The sequence below is a fragment of the Perognathus longimembris genome, chromosome 6, assembly GCF_023159225.1.
Source record: "Perognathus longimembris pacificus isolate PPM17 chromosome 6, ASM2315922v1, whole genome shotgun sequence".
Taxonomy (NCBI): domain Eukaryota; kingdom Metazoa; phylum Chordata; class Mammalia; order Rodentia; family Heteromyidae; genus Perognathus; species Perognathus longimembris.
This window is the reverse complement of record NC_063166.1, coordinates 15,158,005-15,181,075: the sequence shown is the minus strand read 5'-3', so window position 1 is coordinate 15,181,075 and position 23,071 is coordinate 15,158,005. Positions and strand designations below refer to the sequence as shown.

Genomic DNA, 23,071 nt, shown 5'->3' with positions numbered 1-23,071 from the left:
TTGTTGATTCTTGCATGGTTTAAGTAGGCAGCCAATCTTTGGTCCATAAAGTAAATATTTTATCTTCTGTTACTCTCAAGGATTCCATTTGAAAGCCCTCATTCATTTTAGCGAATATCAGATCTTTCCTTGAGATCATTAATCATTCAAAATGGATAAGTGGAAAGCTCAGAAGGATTAGCTAAGGGGTTTTCTGAGTGAGAGAAGGAGCTGAGGAAGCAGAAAGGATTGCGTCCTTACATACTGGGGAGCCTCCTAAGAATGTATAACCCATAATACAGAGCCAGTGCTTTCTCTATCTCTGAAAACTTAGTGGGTCTTATCAATTAATTTTTTAAAACATGCTGTCGCCAGGCACAGGAGGCTCATCTCCACAGTCCTAGCTACTCAGGAGGCTCCATTGGGAACAGCTAGTCTGAAGCCAACAAGTGTAGGAAAGTTAGTTGGTGAGGCTCTTATTGCCAATTAATCAGCAAAAAGCTGGAAGTGGAAATGTGGCTGAAGTGGTACTAGAAAATAAAAGTAAAGCTGGTGAAACTTTCACTGTCCTGTTTGTTCATCGTTACTTGTACTTTTGATCCATTTGCATACAAAATGTCATTAATATACACTGACAGCTTTAACACCTTCTTTTTCAAGAAATGATTTTTTTTTTTGTCAAGGAGTTTGAACTCTGGGCCTGGGCACTGTCCCTGAGCTCTTCAGCTTAAGGCTAGTGCTCTACCACTTGAGGCACAGCACCACTTCCAGTTTTCTGGTGGTAAATTGGAGATACAGGTCTCATGGACTTTCCTTCCCGGGGCTGGCTTTGAACCACAATGATCAGACCTCAGCCTCCTGAGTACCTAGGATTACAGGCAGGAGCCACCAACACAGGGCTTAGAAATGATGTTTTTATACTATAACAAAAATTTAGAATTTTCATCCTATAAAGAACATCTTAAATCCCCTTTATTGGCCTTAGTTTTCACTTTCAATGACTCTTACCATATTTCAATATTTATTTCACTTATTTAGAAATGTCTTACTTTATTTCCTTATTTGAAATTAACGACACAGCTTGTCAATACTTCAATCATGTGTTTCTTATGCAGTTATTTAACAGTATTTGTCATCATCAAAGTACCAAATAGGTCCTGCTCATGCTTTGATTTTTAAAAATATACATTTGTGATTAAATTTCCTATTTTCATGACAATCTCTATGCATTTAAAATATCCCCAGATTTAGTAGCTATTTCTTAGTTGACGTCATTCCTAGTTGTGTCAGTATTTTATAAGGTGGCCTAATGAAACTCATTGAAAGCTATTGATTAATAGTTGGGTAAGTAAGGTGGAGTGTAAACTAGAGAGTAATAAATCTTATTAAAGTACGAGATATGAGAGTATGGGATACTATGGTAAAAGTCCTTTGAAACCTTCACATGAAATAATGAAGGATATCTTATGAATGAATGATTTGAATGGAAGATAAGTCTTCCTTAGGGTGAGTAATATTGGGAAGGAAAAGTGAATGGAGTGGTAAAAAGAAGAAAGGTGAATATAGTTCTAGTATTTTATGTACGTGTATAGAAGAGTGAAATCTGTGGCAATTGCTTTGTGAAGGAGGAAATGGGTATAAAGAAGAGTAATGGAGAGAAGTCTGATCAAGCACATTGTAAGCATGTATGGAAATGTCACAATGAAAGCCCTCTCTCTGTGCTACTAATATGTGCTAATAAAATATATTAAGGAAACTTCTTAAAACATGTAATCAATATTTACTTTAGAGGAGTTGGAGTGGGGGGAGTTTGGCAGTCCTGAGATTTAAACTCTTGACTTCTCAGGCAGAAATACTCTACTTGAGCCCTGCCCTCAGCACATTTTAAATGGGTGAATAAGTTTTTTATACTAGTATTTTAACTCAAGATCTCTTGGTAAGGTTTTTTGTTCATAGAAGGCTGATTACCACTTTAGCTATGTTTCAGTGCCTGGTCACAGATTTCTCCTTCTAGCTGGCTTCAAACTTTGATCTTCAAATCTCAACTTCTCTGTAGAAAAGAATTGTAGTCATGAGCCATCAGTGCCAGTTCAATAGTTTTCCCCAGCTCATTAGTTTTAGAATACAAAGATATTCAAAGCACACTCAAAAAATTCAAAAATATTGCAAATTCAACAAGTATTTTAAATTATAATGATGTCAACTTTAATAAAACATTAAACAGTGATCTTCACTTTTTTGGTAATGTATTTTTGTGCTAAATAAATCAGTGCTTGTTATTCCATTGTGATGTATGAGTTTTCCAATAAATTTTCAGGAAGTTTTATTGAGCATTTCTCACTTCCCTCTAAATACACTTGGAATCATTTTCATGAGTATTAGGAGAGAACAAGATCCAAACCAAAGAACTATTTAGTGGCCCAGAACATTTCATTGAAACACCGTGGAGAGAGGGCCACATCCCCATAGTGGCTCAGTTACTTAAATCCTATAGCAGTGTGCATATATATCCTGGTCTAGGTAATTTATTCTATGCTAAAATCCTACTTAATCATCCTAGATATTGGTGGTGGATACATTCTCTAGCTTTTGTCTTTAGGTTGTGACTTGTGGTTATATGTGTTTTTGTATTATTATACAATCATTTTTATCAACTCTACAACACCAAGACCTGTTGAACTTTAATAGCCATCAGAATGAATTTACAGATCAATTTGAGGAGAATTGATACCTTTAAAACTTTGAACTTCCTGGCACTGTGACTCAAGTGGTAGAGCACTAGTCTTGAGCTGAATAGCTCAAGGACAATGTCCAAGCCCAGATTTCAAGCCCCATGACTGATTAAAAACAAACAAACAGAAGGCATTGGTCCTTTAGTTTGATCATTAGCTCCATTCTCCTCCAGCAATACCTTAAGGGATCCTTAATAAAACCTTTATAAATTAAAAAAATACTTTGAATTTCCTTTCTATGGCTTATGCATCCGTGATCTAGGCCAATTGAGAAGTGCAGAAGAGGAAAATGGAAGTTCAAGGCCAGTCTGTGCAAAACATCCTCAAAACCATATCTCCATCAATAAAAACCTGATCATAATAGGGTATCCTTATCACTCAGCTCTGGGGAAATATAAACAGGAGGATCGTGGTACAGGTGAAGCCAGGCATAAACATAGACAATATCTCAAAAGATACTAAACGGTGTGGCTAAGTACCTGTCTAGAAAGTACAAGAGCATGAGTTCAAACCTCAGTTCAACCAAAAATACACTAACTCTTTATGCAAATATGAAAACTCCCAAATTATTTAAATGCGCTTTAGTTTTAACAGAAAAAATATATTATGGATGTCAAAACAGTCATATAGAAAATATCTTATTATGTTGACTGAAGTTTTATTAGCTTTTCTCAGATACTAAAAATGTTATGAATTCATACCGTTCCTATTTAATTTTCTTTAGGTACTAGGCAATTCAAACTGTGCAACTCGTTCCTTACTATATTTTTAAGTGCATATGTCATTGCAAATTAATTTGTCTTTTTCATTTGCTAGAAAACTTTCTGTGGTAGTATTTTAAATAAAACATCAAAGATCATAACTTATTAATAAGGACCTAATTTTTAGTTATCCTGTAAATCCATTTACATTAATATTTTTATTTTTCAGATGAATCTAAGATATATAAAAATGAGGTAACTATTAAAATCTCTTCCAAAACTGAGCACCAGTGGCTCACATATGTATTCCTAGCTACTTAGGAGGTTGAGACATGACAATATAGTTCAAAGCCAACTCAAACAGGAAAATCAGTGAGATTCTTATCTCCAATTAACCCCTAAAGAGCCACAAGATGGGCTGTGGTTCAAGTGGTAGAGCACTGGCCTCGAGCAAAAAAATCTCAAGTACAGAAGCTCAGAGAAAGAAAGCAAGCCCTGAGTTCAAGCCACAGGACTGGTACACACACATAAAATGTCAAAGACTAAAGAAAAGCAAGGCATTGCTAGTGCATACTTCCAACCCAAGCTACTTATGAGGTTGAAGCAGTTCAATCCAGTCCAGGAAAAGGTTTCACAAGTTTCTATCTCAAAATTGAAAAAAAAAAAAAAAAAAAAAAAGACAACACGTAGGAACTAGTTGAGGCACAGCATTGTTGTGGCTATTGATGTAAGATCTTAAAACCTTTTTAAATACCTTTTATGAACTATGCCTCAACCATTTTCTAGGCAAGAATCAAAGTTTTTGCCAAAAAGTTAAAAGTAAATTTAGACCCAGGATTCAAACATGGTCAACCTGAGTTTAATGCCTTCATAATGAACACAGAAGTCCATGTACCTTCTGTAATTTGGTATGTAATGATGACAAGTGATAAATTTCTATATGCATAAACAAATAATGAATAATGTTAAGAAGAATAAAGATTTCACAATAATTTTAGAAAGAAATTTCTGAAAACTTGAAATCAATAATATCTTTTCCTAATTATCCTATCTTCCTGATTGGAGTTTAAGGGAAAAAACCCAAATATAGAAAATGCAAAGTTTTTAAGCGTTGTTATGGAGATATTATGATAAGTTCTAATAGCCAAGATGACCTTGTGAGTATTTCAAGTAGTACCATTGGACGGTTTCTAGGAACTCTCAGAAAATATATTCACTACTTTTAATGTCATAATAAATGACTGAAATAACTGACCAAAATCGGAGATTCAACACCCAGGCCTCAAGGTTAAATAAACATAAAGATGACCACAGACATCTAAGTTTCCAGGAGGCCCAATCTTTGAGTCTCCAGTACATTAAAAATCATGTAAGTTTTCCTTTCAGAAGTGCACGACTCAGCTGGCAAAGTGCTTCTTCTCATATGGAGCTCAGACCCGCAGCCCAGGCTGCATCTGAGAGCCTGGCAGGCGCTCGGCTTCCTCCCCAGCTCCCACCTGAGACCTTCTGCATGGGAACTTGTGAGTGTGCGCATGCGCCCTGAATCTTCACAATTCTCTAGACAGTTCATGTGTTCTTTAAATTTTCCACAACCTGAGCTACAGGCAACAGAATCGCAGATTTGCCGATCCACTCTTGTCTTCATATGGAAATTTCAATGATCCCAATTTTAGCTGTCGGAGGAAAAGAGAAAATGATTTCTTTTTTTCATTTAGTCTGTATGTGTTTTGAAAGACGCCACCCTATACCTTCCCTGAATAGCCTTAAGTGGCCCTGTTATCTGGGAAAACAATGTTGCTAAAGTCTGTGTGATTGTAGAAGAGATGTCAGATGTTATGACAACCTTCCATAGTTACCTACACACCTAGAAGACAAGCGGTGAGTTTTCAAATCTTGAATGAGGAAGGAGGAAAGACTATGGGAATTATGACAAGATTTACAGTCTTCAAATTGCATTAGAGAACCAAGACTTCTAATTTTAACATGAGAAGGAGTATAGATCACTGAAAATAAGCAAGTTTTACAAACCCTATTATTTGATTTATGTACGTTTATTACACACATGGGAAATTAATTGAAAACATTTTAATTAGGAAATGTTGGTATTTATATATTTATGTAATAAAGGAACCTTCCAAGCTCTTGAAAAAATTTCTGACATCGTTAGGTAGTACAGAAAAACTTTTGCTGAATACAAATTCAATTTCATTATACTTTTTTTTTTCCAGAAGTCCCTTTGTGTCTCTTAAGATATATGCTCATAGTCAAGTGACAGTGGCTCACACCTGTAATCCTAGCTACTCAGAAGCCTGAGATCTGAGGATCATGATTCCAAGCTAGCTCAGGCAGGAGCATCCATAAGACACTTAAATACCACAAAGTTGAAAGAAGAACTGTGGCTCAAGTGGTAAAACACTAGTCTTGAGTAAAATAATTTTTGACAGTAGTAATAATAGTAATAGTAGTATGTATTAGATATCAATAATGAGAGGTTAACTTCTCAGGAACTGCAGAAATAAACAATGATTAACAAACAGGTAGTTTATTTAAGCTTCTTTGACTGGATTTCACATATGATTAAATTTTCCAGGTGCTAATACAATGTGTATTTCCCAAATGGTTCTGACAAACAGAACCAAAGTAAGTGGATTCCTCCTCATGGGGTTTTCTGAGAATCCTCATCTGCAGATCTTACAAGCTTTCCTGTTCTTGGTGATGTACCTTTTGGCCTTGACAAGCAACTTCATCATCATCACCATCACAACACTGGATGAGCAGCTCCAGTCTCCTATGTATTACTTCCTGAAGCAACTTTCCCTTCTGGATGCCTCCTTCATCTCTGTCACCATCCCCCAGTCCATTGAAAATTCCCTCATGGGAAATGGCTATATTTCCTATGCTCAGTGCATGTTCCAGGTTTTCTTCTTCACGTCTTTGGCCTGGGCTGAGTTGGCCATTCTCACTGTGATGTCTTATGACCGCTATGTAGCCATTTGCTTCCCACTGCACTATGAGCTTCTCATGGATCCCAGAAAATGTAGGAGTGCTGTGACAGCTGTATGGGTAAGTGGAGGCATCACAGGAACTTTGTATATGGCTGTCACATTGTCTCTCACATTCTGTAAAGCCAAAGTAATTCACCAATTCTTCTGTGATGTCCCTCAAATCGTGAAGCTCTCCTGCTCCAATGATTACCTTGCAGTCATTGGAGTGAATATTCTCGTGATTTCAGCAGCCTTCGCCTGTTTCATCTCCATTGCCTTCTCCTACATCCACATATTCTCCACAGTTCTAAGAATCCCCTCTGCTGAAGGCCGATCTAAGGTCTTCTCCACCTGCCTGCCACACCTCTGTGTAGTCTCAATTTTCCTCTCCACAGGCTTCTGTGCATACCTCAAACCAACTTCAGACTCTCCAACTGTTTTGGACCTAGTGTTACCTGTTTGTTATACAATAATACCTCCAACACTAAACCCTGTTATCTACAGTCTGAGGAATGAGGCCATGCAGGGAGCTTTAAGACGATTCCGCTTAGCTGGCAGAATCACTGAGATAAAAGGATTCATGTTGTGTTGGTACCTATGAAAGATTGTTTATCTGGACCTTTGTCCTAATTTTAGTTCGCATAGATAATACTATTAAAAAGTAATACCATTTTTCTGTTGCCAAATTATATGGCAATTTACATTACTAAGCTCTTCATTACCATTTCTTTTCCTAAGTCATTGAAATCAATTTTGTTCTTAAGGTAAGAAAAAATTGATTAGTGTCCCTTTATATAGCCACAGTACTTCCTAACCATCCCAGCTATGTATGTATATGTATTACCAGATATGTATACATGGACATGTTAATCACAACCTTAACACATTTTTAACAACACCATGGGTTAATATTACATAAACAAGGAAAGAAAGTTATATTTACCACTAATTCCGTGCACAAAAGAAGATGTGATTTTTACAAAACCTTCTAATTTCCAATTTCTATTTTAAAATTTTATACTAATTTTACAAATCATACCAATTTACATATTCATATGAATTTCCACTTATTATTATGTAAAACTACATAATTCTTTTGATTGCATAGTACTTAGTATAATTTATGTGAAAAAATTTTACAATATGACATGCACTATTTTCAGTTATTTAGTCTTAAATAATTTGTAGTAAAATCTAAGATTCATGTCTTCATAATTCCATGTGCTAGGTTTAGTCTATCAAAGTGTACAAACTGTTCAACTGACTAGTCAATATGGCCATTTGACTACTAAATATTAAACATTAAATTTTTCAATTGGCTATTCAATATAGCCATTTATTTCCCAAAATACACTGACAATTTGTGTCCCTGTTACTTTATGGATATAGTAATTTTATTATCTCATAATAAAAATATTCCTATAGAAATTATTTGGTGGTTGGTCAAGAAAAGTTGTAAACAAAATATCTGAATGCATACACATCATTTAAAAATCTATTGATTTTTACAGTTGCAATGTTTTACTATTTTTACTTTTTCAAATGTGTAATAGCTCAAATTAAACATACTCATACTAAGTATTTTTCCCCTGTAATTCATGGTTTTGTATTTTTCCTATTTTATGAAAGCATTCATAACTATTATTATGGCAATTTTTATTAATCAAAGTATTTACACTATTTCTCACTTGGATCTCACACTCTCACATGCTACACTACTAAACGAATGAATTTCTGTGTGTGAAGTACGATTTCATGACTTAGGTGAGCTTACAGGATAATCCACTAGACCTCCCTTAAGTAAAAGCTCTATAGCTGCAAGAATAAATGGGTGTAATAAGATGATACTAAGTGAAAAGAACTCCAAGTTATGGAAACAAGTGGTTGATCATTGTTTTTGTTATTATCAACATACCATGAGAAATTATGTCCTTTTTCTTTTGTCTTTTTTTCCCCATGGTTTTACCCCTGATATCACTGTAACTGATTTTGGCACCCTGGATATTGTATACATGTGTATTGGAACTAGGGAAGGGAAAGGGAATATCAAAATCAAGAGACAGGGAAAAAAAAAGATAAACCAATTCAACAGCAATACTTACAAAACTATATGGTGTAAGCCAACTGCACAACTCATGGGGGGGGAGGGAAAAGGGGAGGTGGAAGGCAGAGGGGGAATAAGGGAGAAGGTAACAAATTGGATAAGAAATGTAACACTGCCCTACATATGAAACTGTAACCCCTGTGTACATCACTTTAACAATAAAAAATGAATAAATGTAAAAAAATAAAATGTTTATAATAAAACTAAAAAAAACAAAAAAGAATAAATGGGTGTAAAGAAAATGTACATTGCATTTCTTAAACTTCTAAACTCTCTATCACTGGTCTCTGAAAAATAGTTGTTAAATTTTAATTACAAAAGAGTTGTCAACACATAGGATAATATTCCTGTGAAAGAACAGAAAACATATGGACTTAAAATTGGCATCATTCTTTTAAGGTATGTGTAAGAAGAAATTTTTACTGCTGTATTGTATGGAATTTTTCATATTTTTTGTATTTTATTTTTCCTAGATTTTTTAAATCATATTTTATTATATTTAAGCATTTGTACAAAGAAGTTACTACTCAGCAAATCAGTTTATATGTACATCTTGATCATTGTCACCCCTTTCATCATGCTTTCCACTCCCTCCAGGCCTTCCCGCTTCCCTCAATTTTCTTAGTATCATATAATCTACATTGAATATTGTGACTACATCTTCTCCCTTCCTCCCTTCATGTGTCAGTCACCTCGCTACCCCTTAGTAAGCCATTTTTTTTCAAATTTTTATTATCAAATTATGTACAGAGAGGTTACAGTTTCATACGTTAGGCCTTGGATACATTTCTTGTACTGTTTGTTACCTCCTCCCTCATTCCCCTCCTCCCCTCCCCCCTTCCTCTCTCCCCATGAGTTGTTCAGTTGGTTTATACAAAATGGTTTTGCAAGTATTGCTTTTGGAGTTGTTTGTCATCCTTTGTCTCTCAATTTTGGTATGCCCTTTCACTTCCCTAGTTCTAATACCAGTATATACAGTTTCCAGTGTACTCAGATAAGATACAGTGATAGTGCGGGTACAACCACAGGATGGGGATACAAGAGGATCATCAACAATAGAAACTACGGTTCAGTTATTAACTTTTTAACCAATCCACAATAACATTTAAATATATGTTTCCTTTTTCATTTGTATACTAATAATAGTTTTCTATACAATTTTTATTGCCCCATTCCTGGGGCTTGAACTTACAGCCTGGGTGCTGTCCCTGAGCTTTTTCAACCAAGGCTACCACTGTCACTTTGAGTCATAGTACCACTTGCATTTTTCTGGTGGGACTTTCTTGCCTGGGCTGGCTCTGAAACATAATCCCCAAATCTTAGCCTCCTGAGCAGCTAAAACTAAGATCAGGATTATGCAACTGGCACCCAGCTCTACACAATTTTTGAAATATTGCCTTCATGGACCTGTTGTGCTTTTTTAGCCTACTGAATTAGATAACAAGTATATTAACACCTACACCTGGTCTTATTTTGAATACTTTTATTGAGGTATTAATTTTTTGGTGTTACTGAGGTTTTAACTAAGGGATTCAGATTTTCTAGAAAAGCTTTCTACAACTTGAACGGTGCCCCATTGGTTTTGCTTTAGTTAAATTTACAACAGGGTCTGGCATTTTAAGTGAGTCAACCTCAGACTGTGATCCTCCTACCTAAGCCTCCTACATACTTAGGATTAACAGTAGCATGCTGTCACATCCATGTTGAAATGGGGAATGTCTCACTAGCTCTTACCAGGATGTCCTTAAACCATGATAAACATGTTGTTGTTTTTTCTACCTGCCAAGTAACTAGCATTGCCAGGTTACATCTCCATGATTAGGTCTATTTGGATTTTTTCTCTTTAAATAATATGATGTTGTTGATTCTTGCATGGTTTAAGTAGGCAGCCAATCTTTGGTCCATAAAGTAAATATTTTATCTTCTGTTACTCTCAAGGATTCCATTTGAAAGCCCTCATTCATTTTAGCGAATATCAGATCTTTCCTTGAGATCATTAAACATTCAAAATGGATAAGTAAGTGGAAAGCTCAGAAGGATTAGCTAAGGGGTTTTCTGAGTGAGAGAAGGAGCTGAGGAAGCAGAAAGGATTGCGTCCTTACATACTGGGGAGCCTCCTAAGAATGTATAACCCATAATACAGAGCCAGTGCTTTCTCTATCTCTGAAAACTTAGTGGGTCTTATCAATTAATTTTTTAAAACATGCTGTCGCCAGGCACAGGAGGCTCATCTCCATAGTCCTAGCTACTCAGGAGGCTCCATTGGGAACAGCTAGTCTGAAGCCAACAAGTGTAGGAAAGTTAGTTGGTGAGGCTCTTATTGCCAATTAATCAGCAAAAAGCTGGAAGTGGAAATGTGGCTGAAGTGGTACTAGAAAATAAAAGTAAAGCTGGTGAAACTTTCACTGTCCTGTTTGTTCATCGTTACTTGTACTTTTGATCCATTTGCATACAAAATGTCATTTATATACACTGACAGCTTTAACACCTTCTTTTTCAAGAAATGATGTTGGTTTTTTTTGTCAAGGAGTTTGAACTCTGGGCCTGGGCACTGTCCCTGAGCTCTTCAGCTTAAGGCTAGTGCTCTACCACTTGAGGCACAGCACCACTTCCAGTTTTCTGGTGGTAAATTGGAGATACAGGTCTCATGGACTTTCCTTCTCGGGGCTGGCTTTGAACCACAATGCTCAGACCTCAGCCTCCTGAGTACGTAGGATTACAGGCAGGAGCCACCGACACAGGGCTTAGAAATGATGTTTTTATACTATAACAAAAATTTAGAATTTTCATCCTATAAAGAACATCTTAAATCCCCTTTATTGGCCTTAGTTTTCACTTTCAATGACATGCTCTTACCATATTTCAATATTTATTTCACTTATTTAGAAATGTCTTACTTTATTTCCTTATTTGAAATTAATGACACAGCTTGTCAATACTTCAATCATGTGTTTCTTTTTTTTTTAAGTTTTTATTATAAAACTGATGTACAGAGAGGTTACAGTTTCATACGTTAGGCATTGGATACATTTCTTGTACTGTTTGTTACCTTGTCCCTCATACCCCCCTCCTCCTCTCCCCTTTCCCCCCCTGAGGTGTTCAGTTCACTTACACCAAACAGTTTTGCAAGTATTGCTTTTGTTGTTGTTTCTCTTATTTTACCCAATCATGTGTTTCTTATGCAGTTATTTAACAGTATTTGTCATCATCAAACTGCCAAATAGGTCCTGCTCATGCTTTGATTTTTAAAAATATACATTTGTGATTAAATTTCCTATTTTCATGACAATCTCTATGCATTTAAAATATCCCCAGATTTAGTAGCTATTTCTTAGTTGATGTCATTCCTAGTTGTGTCAGTATTTTATAAGGTGGCCTAATGAAATTCATTGAAAGCTATTGATTAATAGTTGGGTATGTAAGGGGGAGTGTAAACTAGAGAGTAATAAATCTTATTAAAGTACGAGATATGAGAGTATGGGATACTATGGTAAAAGTCCTTTGAAACCTTAACATGAAATAATGAAGGATATCTTATGAATGAATGATTTGAATGGAAGATAAGTCTTCCTTAGGGTGAGTAATATTGGGAAGGAGAAGTGAATGGAGGTGGTAAAAAGAAGAAAGGTGAATATAGTTCTAGTATTTTATGTACGTGTATAGAAGAGTGAAATCTGTGGCAATTGCTTTGTGAAGGAGGAAATGGGTATAAAGAAGAGTAATGGAGAGAAGTCTGATCAAGCACATTGTAAGCATGTATGGAAATGTCACAATGAAAGCCCTCTCTCTGTGCTACTAATATGTGCTAATAAAATATATTAAGGAAACTTCTTAAAACATGTAATCAATATTTACTTTAGAGGAGTTGGAGTGGGGGGGATTTTGGCAGTCCTGAGATTTAAACTCTTGACTTTAGGCTTGTCAGGCAGACAATACTCTACTTGAGCCCGGCCCTCAGCACATTTTAAATGGGTGTCAATAAGTTTTTTATACTAGTATTTTAACTCAAGATCTCTTGGTAAGGTTTTTTGTTCATAGAAGGCTGATTACCACTTTAGCCATGTTTCAGTGCCTGCTTTCTTCTGGTCACAGATTTCTCCTTCTAGGCTGACTTCAAACTTTGATCTTCAAATCTCAACTTCTCTGCAGAAAAAAATTGTAGTCATGAGCCATCAGTGCCAGTTCAATAGTTTTCCCCAGCTCATTAGTTTTAGAATACAAAGATATTCAAAGCACACTCGAAAAATTCAAAAATATTGCAAATTCAACAAGTATTTTGAATTATAATGATGTCAACTTTAATAAAACATTAAACAGTGATCTTCACTTTTTTGGTAATGTATTTTTGTGCTAAATAAATCAGTGCTTGTTATTCCATTGTGATGTATGAGTTTTCCAATAAATTTTCAGGAAGTTTTATTGAGCATTTCACACTTCCCTCTAAATACACTTGGAATCATTTTCATGAGTATTAGGAGAGAACAAGATCCAAACCAAAGAACTATTTAGTGGTCCAGAACATTTCATTGAAACACTGTGGAAAGAGGGTCTCATCCCCATAGTGGCTCAGTTATCTTAAATCCTATAGCAGTGTGCATATATGTCCTGGTCTAGGTAATTTATTCTATGCTAAAATCCTACTTAATCATCCTAGATATTGGTGGTAGATACATTCTCTAGATTTTGTCTTTAGGTTGTGACTTGTGGTTATATGTGTTTTTGTATTATTATACAATCATTTTTATCAACTCTACAACACCAAGACCTGTTGAACATTAATAGCCATCAGACTGAATTTACAGATCAATTTGAGGAGAATTGGTACCTTTAAAACTTTGAACTTCCTGGCACTGTGACTCAAGTGGTAGAGCACTAGTCTTGAGCTGAATAGCTCAAGGACAATGTCCAAGCCCAGATTTCAAGCCCCATGACTGATTAAAAAAAAAAAAAAAAACAGAAGGCATTGGTCCTTTAGTTTGATCATTAGCTCCATTCTCCTCCAGCAAAACCTTAAGGGATCCTTAATAAAACCTTTATAAATTAAAAAAAAATACTTTGAATTTCCTTTCTATGGCTTATGCATCCATGATCTAGGCCAATTGAGAAGTGGAGAAGAGGAAAATGGAAGTTCAAGGCCAGTCTGTGCAAAACGTCCACAAAACCACATCTCCATCAATAAAAACCTGATCATAATAGGGTATCTTTATCACTCAGCTCGGGGTAAATATAAACAGGAGGATAGTGGTACAGGTGAAGCCAGGCATAAACATAGACAATATCTCAAAAGATACTAAAGGGTTGTGGCTAAGTACCTGTCTAGAAAGTACAAGAGCATGAGTTCAAACCTCAGTTCAACCAAAAATACACTAACTCTTCCCATTTATGCAAATATGAAAACTCCCAAATTATTTAAATGCACTTTAGTTTTACCAGAAAAAAATATATTATGGATGTCAACACAGACATATAGAAAATATCTTATTATGTTGACTGAAGTTTTATTAGCTTTTCTCAGATACTAAAAATGTTATGAATTCATACTGTTCCTATTTAATTTTCTTTAGGTACTAGGCAATTTAAACTGTGCAACTCGTTCCTTACTATTTTTTTTTTTTTTTGGCCAGTCCTGGGCCTTGGACTCAGGGCCTGAGCACTGTCCCTGGCTTCTCCCCGCTCAAGGCTAGCACTCTGCCACTTGAGCCACAGCGCCGCTTCTGGCCGTTTTCTGTATATGTGGTGCTGGGGAATCGAACCTAGGGCCTCGTATATCCGAGGCAGGCACTCTTGCCACTAGGCTATATCCCCAGCCCTTACTATATTTTTAAGTGCATATGTCATTGCAAATTAATTTGTCTTTTTCATTTGCTAGAAAACTTTGTGTGGTAGTATTTTAAATAAAACATCAAAGATCATAACTTATTAATAAGGACCTAATTTTTTAGTTATCCTGTAAATCCATTTGCATTAATATTTTTATTTTTCAGATGAATCTAAGATATATAAAAATGAGGTAACTATTAAAATCTCTTCCAAAACTGAGCACCAGTTGTTCACATATGTATTCCTAGCTACTTAGGAGGCTGAGACATGACAATATAGTTCAAAGCCAACTCAAACAGGAAAATCAGTGAGATTCTTATCTCCAATCAACCCCTAAAGAGCCACAAGATGGGCTGTGGTTCAAGTGGTAGAGCACTGGCCTCGAGCAAAAAAATCTCAAGTACAGTAGCTCAGAGAAAGAAAGCAGGCCCTGAGTTCAAGCCACAGGACTGGTACACACACATAAAATGTCAAAGACTAAAGAAAAGCATGGCATTGCTAGTGTATACTTCCAACCCAAGCTACTTATGAGGTTGAAGCAGTTCAATCCAGTCCAGGAAAAGGTTTCGCAAGTTTCTATCTCAAAATTGAAAAAAAAAAAAAAAAAAAAAAGACAACACGTAGGAACTAGTTGAGGCACAGCATTGTTGTGGCTATTGATGTAAGATCTTAAAACCTTTTTAAATACCTTTTATGAACTATGCCTCAACCATTTTCTAGGCAAGAATCAAAGTTTTTGCCAAAAAGTTAAAAGTAAATTTAGACCCAGGATTCAAACATGGTCAACCTGAGTTTAATGCCTTCATAATGAACACAGAAGTCCATGTACCTTCTGTAATTTGGTATGTAATGATGACAAGTGATAAATTTCTATATGCATAAACAAATAATGAATAATGTTAAGAAGAATAAAGAATTCACAATAATTTTAGAAAGAAATTTCTGAAAACTTGATATCAATAATATCTTTTCCTAATTATCCTATCTTCCTGATTGGAGTTTAAGGGAAAAAACCCAAATATAGAAAATGCAAAGTTTTTAAGCGTTGTTATGGAGATATTATGATAAGTTCTAATAGCCAAGATGACCATGTGAGTTTTTCAAGTAGTACCATTGGACGGTTTCTAGGAACTCTCAGAAAATATATTCACTACTTTTAATGTCATAATAAATGACTGAAATAACTGACCAAAATCGGAGATTCAACACCCAGGCCTCAAGGTTAAATAAACATAAAGATGACCACAGACATCTAAGTTTCCAGGAGGCCCAATCTTTGAGCCTCCAGTACTTTAAAACTCATGTAAGTTTTCCTTTCAGAAGTGCACAACTCAGCTGCCAAAGTGCTGCTTCTCACATGGAGCTCAGACCCGCAGCCCAGGCTGCACCTGAGAGCCTGGCAGGCTCTCAGCTTCCTCCCCAGCTCCCACCTGAGACCTTCTGCATGGGAACTTGTGAGTGTGCGCATGCGCCCTGAATCTTCACAATTCTCTAGACAGTTCATGTGTCCTTTAAATTTTCCACAACCTGAGCTACAGGCAACAGAATCGCAGATTTGCCGATCCACTCTGTCTTCATATGGAAATTTCAATGATCCCAATTTTAGCTGTCGGAGGAAAAGAGAAAATGATTTCTTTTTTTCATTTAGTCTGTATGTGTTTTGAAAGACGCCACCCTATACCTTCCCTGAATAGCCTTAAGTGGCCCTGTTCTCTGGGAAAACAATGTTGCTAAAGTCTGTGTGATTCTAGAAGAGATGTCAGATGTTATGACAACCTTCCATAGTTACCTACACACCTAGAAGACAAGCGGTGAGTTTTCAAATCTTGAGTGAGGAAGGAGGAAAGACTACGGGAATTCTGACAAGATTTGCAGTCTTCAAATTGCATTAGAGAACCAAGACTTCTAATTTTAACATGAGAAGGAGTATAGATCACTGAAAATGAGCAAGTTTTACAAACCCTATTATTTGATTTATGTACACTTATTAGACACATGGGAAATGAATTGAAAACCTTTTAATGAGAAATGTTGGTATTTATATATTTATGTAATTAAAGAACCTTCCAAGCTCTTGAAAAAATTTCTGACATTGTTAGGAAGTACAGAAAAACTTTTACTGAATACAAATTCAATTTCATTATACTTTTTTGCCAGAAGTCCCTTTGTGTCTCTTAAAATATATGCTCATATTCAAGTGACAGTGGCTCACACCTGTAATCCCAGCTACTCAGAAGCCTGAGATCTGAGGATCATGAATCCAAGCTAGCTCAGGCAGGAGCATCCATAAGACACTTAAATACCACAAAGTTGAAAGACCTATGGCTCAAGTGATAAAACACTAATCTTGAGCAAAATAATTTTTGACAGTAGTAATAATAGTAATAGTAGAATGTATTAGATATCAAAAATGAGAGGTTACTTCTCAGGAACTGCAGAAATAAACAATGATTAACAAACAGGTAGTTTATTTAAGCTTCTTTGACTGGATTTCACATATGATTAAATTTTCCAGGTGCTAATACAATTTGTATTTCCCAAATGGTTCTGACAAACAGAACCAAAGTAAGTGGATTCCTCCTCATGGGGTTTTCTGAGAATCCTCATCTGCAGTTCTTACAAGCTTTCCTGTTCTTGGTGATGTACCTTTTGGCCTTGACAAGCAACTTCATCATCATCACCATCACAACACTGGATGAGCATCTCCAGTCTCCTATGTATTACTTCCTGAAGCAACTTTCCCTTCTGGATGCCTCCTTCATCTCTGTCACCATCCCCCAGTCCATTGAAAATTCCCTCATGGGAAATGGCTATATTTCCTATGCTCAGTGCATATTCCAGGTTTTCTTCTTCACGTCTTTGGCCTGGGCTGAGTTGGCCATTCTCACCCTGATGTCTTATGACCGCTATGTAGCCATTTGCTTCCCACTGCACTATGAGCTTCTCATGGATCCCAGAAAGTGTAAGAGAGCTGTGACAGCTGTATGGGTAAGTGGAGGCATCACAGGAACTTTGTATATGGCTGTCACATTGTCTCTCACATTCTGTAAAGCCAAAGTAATTCACCAATTCTTCTGTGATGTCCCTCAAATCGTGAAGCTCTCCTGCTCCAATGATTACCTTGCAGTCATTGGAGTGAATATTCTCGTGATTTCAGCAGCCTTCGCCTGTTTCATCTCCATTGCCTTCTCCTACATCCACATATTCTCCACAGTTCTAAGAATCCCCTCTGCTGAAGGCCGATCTAAGGTCTTCTCCACCTGCCTGCCACACCTCTGTGTAGTCTCAATTTTCCTCTCCACAGGCTTCTGTGCATACCTCAAACCAACTTCAGACTCTCCAACTGTTTGGGACCTAGTGTTACCTGTTTGTTATACAATAATACCTCCAACACTCAACCCTGTTATCTACAGTCTGAGGAATGAGGCCATGCAGGGAGCTTTAAGACGATTCCGCTTAGCTGGCAGAATCACTGAGATAAAAGGATTCATGTTGTGTTGGTACCTATGAAAGATTGTTTATCTGGACCTTTGTCCTAATTTTAGTTCACATAGATAATACTATTAAAAAGTAATACCATTTTTCTGTTGCCAAATTATATGGCAATTTACATTACTAAGCTCTTCATTACCATTTCTTTTCCTAAGTCATTGAAATCAATTTTGTTCTTAAGGTAAGAAAAAATTGATTAGTGTCCCTTTATATAGCCACAGTACTTCCTAACCATCCCAGCTATGTATGTATATGTATTACCAGATATGTATACATGGACATGTTAATCACAACCTTAACACATTTTTAACAACAGCATGGGTTAATATTACATAAACAAGGAAAGAAAGTTATATTTACCACTAATTCCGTGCACAAAAAAAGACGTGATTTTTACAAAACCTTCTAATTTCCAATTTCTATTTTAAAATTTTATACTAATTTTACAAATCATACCAATTTACATATTCATATGAATTTCCACTTATTATTATGTAAAACTACGTAATTCTTTTGATTGCATAGTACTTAGTATAATTTATGTGAAAATAATTTTACAATATGACATGCACTATTTTCAGTTATTTAGTCTTAAATAATTTGTAGTAAAATCTAAGATTCATGTCTTCATAATTCCATGTTCTAGGTTTAGTCTATCAAAGTGTACAAACTGTTCAACTGACTAGTCAATATGGCCATTTGACTACTAATTATTAAACATTAAATTTTTCAATTGGCTATTCAATATAGCCATTTATTTCCCAAAATACATTGACAATTTGTGTCCCTGTTACTTTATGGATATAGTAATTTTATTATCTCATAATAAAAATATTCCTATAGAAATTATTTGGTGGTTGGTCAAGAAAAGTTGAAAACAAAATATCTGAATGCATACACATCATTTAAAAATCTATTGATTTTTACAGTTGCAATGTTTTACTATTTTTACTTTTTCAAATGTGTAATAGCTCAAATTAAACATACTCATAATAGGTATTTTTCCCCTGTAATTTATGGTTTTGTATTTTTCCTATTTTATGAAAGCATTCATAACTATTATTATGGCAATTTTTATTAATCAAACTATTTACACTATTTCTCACTTGAGATCTCATACTCTCACATGCTACAGTACTAAACAAATGAATTTCTGTGTGTGAAGTACTATTTCATGACTTATGGGAGCTTACAGGATAATCCACTAGACCTCCCTTAAGTAAAAGCTCTATAGCTGCAAGAATAAATGGGTGTAATAAGATGATACTAAGTGAAAAGAACTCCAAGTTATGGAAACAAGTGGTTGAACATTGTTTTTGTTATTATCAACATACCATGAGAAATTATGTCCTTTTTCTTTTGTCTTTTTTTCCCCATGGTTTTACCCCTGATATCACTGTAACTGATTTTGGCACCCTGGATATTGTATACATGTGTATTGGAAATAGGGAAGGGAAAGGGAATATCAAAATCAAGAGACAGGAAAAAAAAAGATAAACCAATTCAACAGCAATACTTACAAAACTATATGGTGTAAGCCAACTGCACAACTCATGGGGGGGGAGGGAAAAGGGGAGGTGGAAGGCAGAGGGGGAATAAGGGAGAAGGTAACAAATTTGATAAGAAATGTAACACTGCCCTACATATGAAACTGTAACCCCTGTGTACATCACTTTAACAATAAAAAATGAATAAATGTAAAAAAATAAAATGTTTATAATAAAACTAAAAAAAACAAAAAAGAATAAATGGGTGTAAAGAAAATGTACATTGCATTTCTTAAACTTCTAAACTCTCTATCAATGGTCTCTGAAAAATAGTTGTTAAATTTTAATTACAAAAGAGTTGTCAACACATAGGATAATATTCCTGTGAAAGAATAGAAAACATAATGGACTTAAAATTGGCATCATTCTTTTAAGGTATGTGTAAGAAGAAATTTTTACTGCTGTATTGTATGGAATTTTTCATATTTTTTGTATTTTACTTTTCCTAGATTTTTTAAATCATATTTTTATTATCTTTAAGCATTTGTACAAAGAAGTTACTACTCAGCAAATCGGTTTATATGTACATCTTGATCATTGTCACCCCTTTCATCATTCTTTCCACTCCCTCCAGGCCTTCCCGCTTCCCTCAATTTTCTTAGTATCATATAATCTACATTGAATATTGTGACAACATCTTCTCCCTTCCTCCCTTCATGTGTCAGTCACCTCGCTACCCCTTAGTAAGCCATTTTTTTTCAAATTTTTATTATCAAATTATGTACAGAGAGGTTACAGTTTCATACCTTAGGCCTTGGATACATTTCTTGTACTGTTTGTTACCTCCTCCCTCATTCCCCGCCTCCCCTCCCCCCTTCCTCTCTCCCCATGAGTTATTCAGTTGGTTTATACAAAATGGTTTTGCAAGTATTGCTTTTGGAGTTGTTTGTCATCCTTTGTCTCTCAATTTTGATATGCCCTTTCACTTCCCTAGTTCTAATACCAGTATATACAGTTTCCAGTGTACTCAGATAAGATACAGTGATAGTGCGGGTACAACCACAGGATGGGGATAAAAGAGGATCATCAACAATAGAAACCACGGTTCAGTTATTAACTTTTTAACCAATCCACAATAACATTTAAATATATGTTTCCTTTTTCATTTGTATACTAATAATAGTTTTCTATACAATTTTTATTGCCCCATTCCTGGGGCTTGAACTTACAGCCTGGGTGCTGTCCCTGAGCTTTTTCAACCAAGGCTACCACTGTCACTTTGAGTCATAGTACCACTTGCATTTTTCTGGTGGGACTTTCTTGCCTGGGCTGGCTCTGAAACATAATCCCCAAATCTTAGCCTCCTGAGCAGCTAAAACTAAGATCAGGATTATGCAACTGGCACCCAGCTCTACACAATTTTTAAAATATTGGCTTCATGGACCTGTTGTGCTTTTTTAGCCTACTGAATTAGATAACAAGTATATTAACACCTACACCTGGTCTTATTTTGAATACCTTTATTGAGGTATTAATTTTTTTGTGTTACTGAGGTTTTAACTAAGGGATTCAGATTTTCTAGAAAAGCTTTCTACAACTTGAACGGTGCCCCATTGGTTTTGCTTTAGTTAAATTTACAACAGGGTCTGGCATTTTAAGTGAGTCAACCTCAGACTGTGATCCTCCTACCTAAGCCTCCTACATACTTAGGATTAACAGTAGCATGCTGTCACATCCATGTTGAAATGGGGAATGTCTCACTAGCTCTTACCAGGATGTCCTTAAACCATGATAAACATGTTGTTGTTTTTTCTACCTGCCAAGTAACTAGCATTGCCAGGTTACATCTCCATGATTAGGTCTATTTGGATTTTTTCTCTTTAAATAATATGATGTTGTTGATTCTTGCATGGTTTAAGTAGGCAGCCAATCTTTGGTCCATAAAGTAAATATCTTATCTTCTGTTACTCTCAAGGATTCCATTTGAAAGCCCTCATTCATTTTAGCGAATATCAGATCTTTCCTTGAGATCATTAAACATTCAAAATGGATAAGTAAGTGGAAAGCTCAGAAGGATTAGCTAAGGGGTTTTCTGAGTGAGAGAAGGAGCTGAGGAAGCAGAAAGGATTGCGTCCTTACATATGGGGGAGCCTCCTAAGAATGTATAACCCATAATACAGAGCCAGTGCTTTCTCTATCTCTGAAAACTTAGTGGGTCTTATCAATTAATTTTTTAAAACATGCTGTCGCCAGGCACAGGAGGCTCATCTCCATAGTCCTAGCTACTCAGGAGGCTCCATTGGGAACAGCTAGTCTGAAGCCAACAAGTGTAGGAAAGTTAGTTGGTGAGGCTCTTATTGCCAATTAATCAGCAAAAAGCTGGAAGTGGAAATGTGGCTGAAGTGGTACTAGAAAATAAAAGTAAAGCTGGTGAAACTTTCACTGTCCTGTTTGTTCATCGTTACTTGTACTTTTGATCCATTTGCATACAAATGTCATTAATATACACTGACAGCTTTAACACCTTCTTTTTCAAGAAATGATGTTTGTTTTTTTTTGTCAAGGAGCTTGAACTCTGGGCCTGGGCACTGTCCCTGAGCTCTTCAGCTTAAGGCTAGTGCTCTACCACTTGAGGCACAGCACCACTTCCAGTTTTCTGGTGGTAAATTGGAGATACAGGTCTCATGGACTTTCCTTCCCGGGGCTGGCTTTGAACCACAATGATCAGACCTCAGCCTCCTGAGTACCTAGGATTACAGGCAGGAGCCACCGACACAGGGCTTAGAAATGATGTTTTTATACTATAACAAAAATTTAGAATTTTCATCCTATAAAGAACATCTTAAATCCCCTTTATTGGCCTTAGTTTTCACTTTCAATGACATGTTCTTACCATATTTCAATATTTATTTCACTTATTTAGAAATTTCTTACTTTATTTCCTTATTTGAAATTAATGACACAGCTTGTCAATACTTCAATCATGTGTTTCTTTTTTTTAAAGTTTTTATTATAAAACTAATGTACAGAGAGGTTACAGTTTCATACGTTAGGCATTGGTTACATTTCTTGTACTGTTTGTTACCTTGTCCCTCATACCCCCCTCCCCCCTCCCCTTTCCCCCCCTGAGGTGTTCAGTTCACTTACACCAAACAGTTTTGCAAGTATTGCTTTTGTTGTTGTTTCTCTTATTTTACCCAATCATGTGTTTCGTATGCAGTTATTTAACAGTATTTATCATCATCACACTGCCAAATAGGTCCTGCTCATGCTTTGATTTTTAAAAATATACATTTGTGATTAAATTTCCTATTTTGAAGACAATCTCTATGCATTTAAAATATCCCCAGATTTAGTAGCTATTTCTTAGTTGATGTCATTCCTAGTTGTGTCAGTATTTTATAAGGTGGCCTAATGAAATTCATTGAAAGCTATTGATTAATAGTTGGGTAAGTAAGGGGGAGTGTAAACTAGAGAGTAATAAATCTTATTAAAGTACGAGATATGAGAGTATGGGATACTATGGTAAAAGTCCTTTGAAACCTTCACATGAAATAATGAAGGATATCTTATGAATGAATGATTTGAATGGAAGATAAGTCTTCCTTAGGGTGAGTAATATTGGGAAGGAAAAGTGAATGGAGTGGTAAAAAGAAGAAAGGTGAATATAGTTCTAGTATTCTATGTACGTGTATAGAAGAGTGAAATCTGTGGCAATTGCTTTGTGAAGGAGGAAATGGGTATAAAGAAGAGTAATGGAGAGAAGTCTGAT

At 35.8% G+C, this 23,071-nt stretch overlaps 2 protein-coding genes across 2 annotated transcripts; both read left to right on the top strand.

Annotated features, from left to right (window-relative positions):
- The first annotated feature begins 6,028 nt into the window (after positions 1–6,028).
- LOC125353546 (olfactory receptor 14J1-like) lies at positions 6,029–6,997 on the top strand. Its single transcript, XM_048349243.1, has one exon. The coding sequence runs from the start codon at positions 6,029–6,031 to the stop codon at positions 6,995–6,997; it is 969 nt and encodes a 322-aa protein (XP_048205200.1).
- A 9,864-nt stretch (positions 6,998–16,861) lies between these two features.
- On the top strand, positions 16,862–17,830 carry LOC125353545 (olfactory receptor 14J1-like). The gene has a single exon (XM_048349242.1). It carries the CDS (start codon positions 16,862–16,864, stop codon positions 17,828–17,830), a length of 969 nt encoding a protein of 322 aa, XP_048205199.1.
- Positions 17,831–23,071: the final 5,241 nt, after the last annotated feature.